At 48.5% G+C, this 9,244-nt stretch overlaps 1 protein-coding gene across 1 annotated transcript; it reads right to left on the reverse strand.

The window, feature by feature from the left end:
* Positions 1-745: 745 nt before the first annotated feature.
* Positions 746-8,930, reverse strand: GHRH (growth hormone releasing hormone). The gene is made up of 7 exons (XM_032127079.1): positions 8,754-8,930; positions 5,465-5,564; positions 4,503-4,634; positions 3,700-3,804; positions 2,958-3,101; positions 2,559-2,656; positions 746-1,694 (listed from the first exon to the last, which is right to left on the reverse strand). Exons 2-6 carry the CDS (start codon positions 5,542-5,544, stop codon positions 2,593-2,595), a joined length of 525 nt encoding a protein of 174 aa, XP_031982970.1. The 5' UTR covers positions 5,545-5,564; positions 8,754-8,930; the 3' UTR covers positions 746-1,694; positions 2,559-2,592.
* Positions 8,931-9,244: the final 314 nt, after the last annotated feature.

Raw genomic sequence — 9,244 nt, forward strand, 5'->3', positions numbered from 1 at the left:
GGTCTTTGATTTTATTGGGGGTATCCAATCCAGTGTTTGCATATGCCTTTTATGCCACTTAACAGAGTTTAAATTTTTTTTGCTACCATCTTAACTTGCTACTTTAGGAAGCTGGTTCATTTTTTGTAATTCCTTTCCTTTGAAGTGAGTAAGTCCTAATGGCTTTGAGTGTGTTGTTACAGAACAGGTTTACAAACCCATTTTGAACCAGGCTACAGGTGATTCTTCTTTTGTGTTTCTGAAGCACAAGGATGGCTGATGTCTCTGACAGCTGCCTGCTCATGGAAGGGTAGCAGTTATCCATTAGTGCTCTTGCTGCTGTCGCAGCTTCACTGATCTCCCTCAACATCCCCTCGATGTTTCCCATCCTGCTGGGTGCTTTGTAATACTTCCCTAGTGCTGGAATTGTGAAACCTGAACAGGGAGGCTGTGACAGGTAAGGATTTGGTGCAAGTATGAACTAATTTCCATGCACACTGGAGCCTCCTATCCTAAAACATGTCACCTGAGGAAAAATGAGATGGTAACTACTGCAGACTATCAAGGAATTGTTGGAGTGCAAGGAGGGAAGACTTAAGGGAGAGGTCTTAACATATATTTATCATTGTATTTCCAGCCTTGTCTTGTCATTGGTACTGGAGCTGGTGCCTTTGTTAGCCCAGTTTTGAGTCATCCTTCCACTGTCTTTGAGGAGTATCTTCCATTCTGGGCCCAGAATCAAGAAACTGAGGTCTCAACAAAAGAGCCATCTTGACCTGCTGTTGGACAGGTTTATTTAGAACGACCCCTATTTCCTGCTGCTGCTGGGAAAGCAGACCCCATCCTGGTGTTATTTACATTTCTGAAGACATAATTATTACACAAACAACAGGGGGATTGGGGTGAGAGGGACGAAGTAGCTGTATGAGCTCACAGGGCTAATAACTTACTCCTTTTAAAACATTTACAGTTGTAGCTGTAGCCACAGTGGAGTTCAGAGCCAGGGATGGCACCCAGCAGGACATTGAGTGGAAACAGTGACAGCCCAATCTGATGCACAGGGATCTCCTTTGGTTCTGGCAGAGCTGTAACTTCAGTCAGAACTCCTCAAGGCTGAGCAGTAACCGTAGCTGAGCTTTTTAGGGTTCATTCTGCTGCCAGGGCTCTGTGTCAGGGAGCCAGGCAGCAGCAGCCCAGGGCAGTGTTTCCAATGAATGGGAGATGTGTGGATTCATGTCTCACCTCGCCATGATCCTTGCTGTGTGTGGTTGTGCCATCAGCATCAATTTAGAGGACACTGTAATCAATTTACTAAGTTGCCTAAAGGTGCCTTTTGGTGGGCTCGTATTTATTAATCAGGCCCTCAAACAGAATGATGACTTGGCAGAAATTTTGCTACACTTCATGATTTGAAACCTTAATTAGTAGGCAGAATGTCCCCAGGATTACAAGTGTTTTGGTTGTTTTAGTCTCTGTGTAAAGCAGCCCGAGGTTAAACCACAGCAGTGGTTTTTTCCTGATTCAGTACAGAGCAATATTTCAAGAGGGGAGTTAAATTGTAAAGACTGGAGTAAATTAAGTAGTGCATCAGCACTGCATTCCTTTGATCAGATCTGAGGAGTGTATGCATCAGTTTCCAGCTGCTCACATCTGGGAGTGTCTTCACTGCCATGAAAGGCTCACTGTACAGTTTGGTCCACGAGCTCTGAATTATTCTAGACAGAAAGAGGAGGAGGAGAGAATTACCAGAAAACTTCATAAGCACACCCAGGAATTTTTTCATCCTTTGGAGGCTTTTCCTGACTGACCTTATTTGTGGAAAGGTAACCAAGTCAAGCATGGCTAGAGAGATGCTGGAATGCCATGCTCTCCCAGCTGAATCCGTAGGGGTGACTTGTGGAGAGTTCTGATCTTCCCCCTCTTCCCCAGCCCCTCTTTTGTTCAGTGTGCACACTGATCTCTCCACACCCCTTTATATTGTGCTGGCAGGATTGGACAGGCTTAATTTCTGTGGCACAGGGCAGTAAAAGGAGGTTGCTTCACACAGGACAACTGGTCATTGTACAGGTGAAGGTATTCCCAAGGATGGATGGTTTGCTGGCTCTCAGGCCCCCAGAGCTGGCAAGATTTAGAGCATAATTCAAGTTCCAGCTGACTGTTTTCAGGAGTGAGTGATACAGAAAACAGTAAAACTTCCTCTGCTGTCCAGAGCAGGGAAAACCTGACATGTCTCAGGGACCTAGAGGCAGCTTCTGCTGCTGGAGGAAGACTTTTGTCTGCCTTTAGCCTGATGCAGACACTCAGGCACTCTATTTCATACCGCTTTGCTTTGGATTGCTGCAAGCCTTTTCCCAGACATCCACGTGCAGCTTCACAGCACTTGTGGTCTGTCTGTTCAAGCTAACAAGGTTTTAGGTACTTGACAATATTGATTGGGAGTTTTTTCCCCCTTAAATTGCGGCAAGCATCTTTTTCATGGACAGCAGTGGGAGCTGGCATCACTGAAGGAGAGCCTTCAAACCTTGAGCAGTGCAGCAGCAGTGAGTTATATACAGGACTGAGCAGGGAATGGTACTCACCAGAGCGTGGGGAAGATGGAAAAGGGAGAAGTATTTACATGAGCTTAGCCAGGGTGCTGGGAAAGCCTTCTAACCAACTGCTGTCAGTGTCCTGAGGCCTATCAAGGAAAAGGACAGGAATGATATAATTAGGATCAAGAGAGAAATTGTCTTTTCTGCTACTATTTTACTGGATTACGAGGTTGAGAAGACAGCAGAGTGATGTGCTGCTGTGTGTGGTGCAGGCTGGCTCAGGACAGGCTGTTCTTATCTGCACCCTGCTTGGGGTCAGCCTTATTCTTTCCCTGACTGTTCCTGAAATGACACTTAATTCAGTAGTTTCACATCTGGAAGCCAGCCAGTAATGAGGACCTGGACATGCTCCTGTGGTAAGCAGAGAATGAACTGATTCCCACCCACCTGTGGTTTTGCAGGATGGCTCCCAGGAAGTCCCTCAGTACCATCTGCTGGTGGTATTGGCTGTCCAGGTGCAGGTATTCCTGATCAGACTGGCGCCTGGTCAGGAATTCCTGCACCTCTTCCCCTGGGCTGCTCTCGCTGCTTCTGTTAGGTGAAAATGAGAAATATCTTTGTTTCTGAGATACTTTTTTGTCCCTCATTTGAAGTTTGGCTCAGGCTGAGCAGCACAGCAAGGGAGCTTGCTGGGACTGAGCCTAAGGCCATTCTGCTTCATTCCAGCAAGGAGTTGGTTGCTGTATTTGCTCCTGTGTTAGAAGATGGCTTTGGGCTGGCTTGCATCTAACCAGTTGGTCTTATTTAGTGGCAGTCAGTGATCTAACTAGCCAAGGGTAATGGAGAGGCTGCTTTCTGTGTTCAAACCAGACCAGGCATAACTGTTCCCTACCAGTGAAGGATCATGGCAAATATCTGCAAATATTATTGCTTGTTGGTATTGCTATAGAACTCTCAGCTGATCTGATGCTTATAGCCTTGGAGGAAAGGATTAATTAGGCTGCTTAATGATAGCTGTGATTAGGGGGATCCAAGACTGGGGATGCAGGGTGCCTTTTGGGATGTGGAACAGCAGGAGAGATTGCTTCTGTTGCAGTAAAAGGTAGTGATTTCTGCCAGGTGCATGGAAGGCACTGCCCAGGGTAATAAGCAAAACTCAGCCCAAGGACAGCAGGGTGCTGGGGCTTACCCGAGCCTCTTGCCAATGATGGTCTGTAGGAATTTTCGGGCGGAAATCTGCCCCAGGAATTTCCGGTAGTTGTCAGTGAATATGGCATCAGCATGGCGCTGCATCCTGGGGGGAAAGGAAGCACAGTGTGCTCTCTGAGCCATCAGTGAACCCTCCAGGTGAGAAATAACAAAGCACCCCACGTGTAACAGTGCTGCTATCAGGGCAGGTAACCACAGCAAACACCTTGTGGTGTTGGACTGCATTAGTGTTGGAGGGTAAAAGGATTTGAGGGAGCTCAGTCCTGACATGGAGGCAGCAGGCAAAATAAAGCGTCTAGGGCAGAGCTGGGCTGGGACATTCCTGTGCTCTGCAGCAGCACCATCACCTCCTGGGAGAGCTGTGTCTGGGAAAGGGTGACAGGAGCCTCCAGCAGATCTCTAGCCCGTGGTGAGACCCCAGCTCCAGAAAATCCACAGGTAAGGGAAACACAAACCACTTGGCTGGTCTCACTGTTGTAAGGACGAGTCCTCTGTGCTTCAGACAGAAATGATCATCATCTATCTCCAGGCAGAGGTGGAAAGGAGAGGCTCTAGCATCCCTGCAGGTCGAGTCCCAGAGCTCAGTGGAAAATTCTGTTCCCTGCAGGAGCCCTGGGCCTGTAAGCCTGCCCCCGTCAGTGTGTCCTTGCTGGTGGGGGACACCAGGACATGGTTCTGGACGTGGGTGATTGTTTGGGACTGAGCTGCTGGTCTGCTCCTGGGCTGGGGGAGACTGTAACCAGTGCACTCTGCAGCCATAGGGCTGGCAGGTGAGGTACAAACCTTTTCTCAGTGGGGTCTGTTAACAAACCCTCCTCCTCCCGCTCCTCTGCCAAGGGGTTATGGCTCTGCAATGAGCTGCTGTGCTGCAGCTGGAAGCTCATGGCCTTGCCAGCCACTGGCCCTGGACTGTACCTGCAAGACAAAGCCCAGGCACACTGTGAGATGTGCTCAGATGCCAGCTGGAGCTCAATCTTCTTAACCATTATTCCCTATTTTCCTGCTTTTTCTCTCTCCGTTTGTCATCCCATCTTAGCAGTAACACAAGTACTGTCTGGCCCTCTCCCCAACTAGAAGCTGCCCTGAAGCTCTTCCAACAGTGAAAAAATGGTTGATAGAGCTGCCTCAAACACACATCCCTCTCGCTGAGTTCCCAGGATCCGTAAGCAAAATCCCAGTGTTTCTGGTATCATTGTGCCATGGCTTTGGCACAAGGCTAAAGCATTTTCTATGGGACATTGCAAATCCACATCAGAGAAGCCAATGCTCGATTTTGGGCTTCTGTTGATTTGTAGTGGTACAAAGCAATATTACAACTTCTAAGAGCCAACAAGGAAATACTTGAAATATTAATAGGTATCTGTAGAGTTCATGTACTAGAATATCTGCAGCTCTGACTTCAGTGCAGGTGCCCTGCAGCCACAAATTTTAATCAGTGTTTGAGCTGGAGGTGCTGCCTGCCCTGGAGATTGCCAGATTTCCCTTTATAGAACCCAGCATTCAATTCTAAACTCAACTGTTCGGGCTGAAATTTTCCATCAGGTGCCTGCCTTCTTTGGAAATCACCCCTAGGCCAGCAGTATACCCAAAAAAATTAAGACAGGGCAAAGAAATAGGCCTAGCAACACATTTAGAGTTCATCTGGCTTTCAGAAGTGCTGGCAACTTTAATTTGGCACCTGCTTATTTTGCACAAGGGCAGAGATGAGGCAGAGTGGGAGCATGCATAAAGCACTCAGCACTTACCTGAGGTCTGGATAGAGAGGTGAGGAGATGGAGCATGTGACTAAATGCAGGAACAGGAGCAGGGTGGCCTTATCCAGCATCTTCCACCCCTTGGAGTCACCTAAAATGCAGAGCAGCCTGAGTCAGGGCACTGAGGTGCTCTGGGCTGGGAGGGGAGGCCAAGTGCCACCTTTGTGTTCTCAGTCCCCCTGCTCATTTCTCAGCACAAAGGGACTGGAAATGTGCCTCTGTGGTTGTGGTGCTTCCCGAGGCAGAGATGTCTTGGTGTGGCAAAGTCTTCCCCATGGAGTGCAGTTCCTGGGGGCAGTGGCTGTGTGTGACCCCTTGGGAGCTGGTGTCTCCCTCGGGCTGGGAGACAGGGCCAGTCGGGCTTTGATGCTGTGGGACCCCCTCACTGACCTGTCCCACTGCTGTGGCTGGAGGAGAGCTCTCTCTTGGGCTGGTGTGGGCCCCAGGGACCCCTGCACGGGCTGTAAAAGCACCTGGATGGGGGCAGCAGCTGGCAGGGATGTGAAAGGAACCTCGCTGCCTTCACAGGACCGTCTGCAACCAGCTCTGGGACCTCTCCTGCCCCGCTGTCCCGGGGATGTGTCTGCTCACATGGCTGTACCTGCATGTCACAGGTCTGTGCCTGACAGCTGACTGGGCTGCGTCTCTGGCTGGCCAGGGACTGGGGAGAAACGGGGAAATCCAAATAAAGTTCCTGGGCAAAGGGGTAATACTGGCGCAGAGGTAACCCTGGCAAAGCCATCTATCGAAGGCAAGTGCTGAGCTTGGTTTGCAAACAAAACGCAGACTGTTCCATCAGTCATGCTGGGGTGGAGAGGGGACTGGACCGAAACACGTCCCTTTGGCAGGGCTGAAGTGCTGCTGTGTGCAGAGCAGCCCCCACCTGCCCCTGAGCAGCGGCTTTGGTGCAAGGTGAGCTGCGCTGAGCCCTGTGTGCAGCCCTGGCTGCCGAGCTTCGTCTCCTGGGCTTGGCTGAAGAGCTGAGAATGACTCAGGGCAGAGTCGCCCGAGGTCACACACCCTCGGGAGCTGAATGCAGCGCTTTTTTCCCTGGAAGCGAGCAACAGTAGGAAGGTATTTCAGTGAATGCTGCTCTTCCTGAGTTTCCATTGCAAGCGACTGATCTTTTGCTCAAAGAGGATTCTTTAAGAATGTGGATAGAAAGCTTTAAAATACCAAGCTTCCCTGTTCCCTATCTTATTTTACACAAGAAAAGAGCAGCAAGATGTTTGATCTCCCTAAGACAGGGGGAAAAAACCCCACCTCTTCCAAATGTATAACAATACTTCATTGTAAAGGGAGCAGCTTCCAGATGGAAAGGGTTTGGTTGGACTTTTGATTGCTCAAGTGAACTTTCAAGCAGTGGGTTTTACTGATGGGGGAGCTGGAAAACATCATCAGAGAGCTCTCCTTTCTGCTTGGACGGAGCAGATCAACGCAGGGAGGGGGAGGCTGATTAAGGACCTGTCTTGTAAGTGGGTCTGATGTTGACACCGGGGAAGTCAGTAACAGGATTAGTGGCAGTGGCAGAAGTGCACGGACAGACATGGGAAAAGGTGTCACTAAGAAATGGGGTTTCTTATCACAAAGTCATTCTCAGCCCAGTCTCTGTTTCCAGTTGCTTGAGCTCCCAATGGGACCAGCAGCTTCCCCAGCAGCTCCCCTGGGAGCACCACAGTAGCTCCTGGCTCCTGCAGAGCTTCTTGTGCCCGTGGGTGGCATCTCCTACCTCCTGCTCTATTAGAGAATCTCTTTGGCCCCTCAGAGAGCCAAGGAATGCCTAAAGGAAGGAAAAAAGGGACTTTGATGCTTTTAGAACAAATCTCCTGCTTCCCTTTCTTTTTCCCTTTTTCATTTGTACTTGGAAAAACATTCTTCTTCTGTGCCTCTGCCCTAAATATCTTCAAGAAAATCCCAAGTCAGATCTTCCTAGATAGAGGAAATTACCTAAGGCGTCTGTCAGTGGGTACCAGCAGCCTGTGGCACCAGCATCCATAGAAAGTGCCAACCAGGAGATTTAATCAGTACTAGAGAAGCTTCTATGTGAGCTGAGAAGTGCCAATGTAAATGAAAACCTAGCCCAAGGCTGTCTGCTTCCCTTTCCTCTTCCTAGGATACAGTCCTGATTACCACTTTCTTTCTGTCTCTGGCTTCTCTTCTTTGAATGTTGGGTTTTCCTCTAGAATTGCTTTATGAACATTTGAGACCCTTTTTTTAAATTTCTCTACTATTAGTTTCTTTGCAATTATTTTTTTATTTGTTTCTGGCTTTGTCCTTCTTCCCCTGTCCTGCTTTGTCTTCTCTCCCTTAGCTACAGCCTGCTTCCAGATTTTTGGGTATGTCTGTCTCCCTCTTTCCCTCGGGAATAAATCAGAAATTAAAGTCCTACATCCCTTCCCAGATGTGTCTGCTGTTTCAGAGGAGAAGCTGGGAAATTGAAGTGTCACCCTGTGTGCAGGCAGCTTGACAGGTCTGCAAAACATTGTCACCTTTGAAATTCTCCTGAGGTGAGGGACACCTTCACTTTCCATTCTGGCAGCATGTGAAAAAATGATTAATAAATAAATCCCCCTTAAGATGAAGAGCTTTTAGCACCATTCCAGCAGATGAAGCGTAATAGCTTCGTTCCATCCTGTGCAGTGGGAACAGCAGCATTGTGACTGTGATGTTGGAGAGCTGGGTAACTACCTCTTGCCATTTCTGAAACCTCAACCTGAGCAGTCTTAAAAATACCTCTGTGTAGATGAAATGAAGCTTTTGCCATGCCTGCTGTTTCATAAAGCCGAAACTTTCATACCCTGAAATGCTGCATTAGAAAAGCAGAAATCCTTTTAAGTGCCTCCTTGTGCCTCGTCATGGCTGGCTTTGCGTTACCTGTAACACGCTGTTGTGTTTCTCCTCACACTCTGGTTTGCCTGAAACACAGCTTCATTGCTGGGTGAGTGAAACACCGTTCATTTACCAGGGTAAAAGGAACTCACATCAACATAGCAAAAGAGAAAAACTGTGCTACAGCTGGTAAACATCTAACATGTTTTATAAAGCTCATCTATAGTATAATTCCACTGGTTTGCATTTGTGATGTAGTTAAATTATTGTTTCATCCTATAACTTGGTACAGAAACATATTGGTACAGATCTTGGTGTGGTACAAAGGCTGTTGTACCTGGCAAAGCTAATTCCTGATGCCAGCTTTGATTGTATTTCAGTGGAATTTAATTGTCTCCAACTTCCAAATAGACATTATTCTGTTAATGCACAGAGAGAGGCTCCCACTTACCGTTCCTGGAGAAAACAAGTGCTTCCTAGATCAGCTCCTGCCCAGGTGTTCCTTCCCCTGTTGCAAATCCAACTTCTCCTCTGGAGCTGCCTGTGTGAGCCCGCTGGGTCCGTGCCCCCACGGTGCCAGGCAGGACCTGCTCTCGTGCTGAGCAGAGAGGACACTCCCGGATCTCCCCCAGTGTCCTCTGGCTGCCAGGGAGGTGCATCTCTGCCTTTTATACCTGAGCTCTCTCAGGAGTCCTGTGGGCTTCCACGCGTCAGAGAATCAATTATCCTCCTGAATTTCAAAGGCTGTGTTTGCATCCTCTTTTCGTGTGTGTGCGGGGAGGTGGTGGGGAGGGGGTTATGCCCGTAGTCCAGGGTCATTTGCTCTCGTTATCCCTCCAGGAGTGAAGAGCAAATAACAGCAATAATCTGGCAGAGTGAATGACAAATTCACTTTGCAAGGTAAACTTTGCTTTTCCCCCGCAACTGCATTTTTTCCTTCTA

Source organism: Corvus moneduloides, chromosome 17 (genome assembly GCF_009650955.1).
Source record: "Corvus moneduloides isolate bCorMon1 chromosome 17, bCorMon1.pri, whole genome shotgun sequence".
Classification (NCBI taxonomy): domain Eukaryota; kingdom Metazoa; phylum Chordata; class Aves; order Passeriformes; family Corvidae; genus Corvus; species Corvus moneduloides.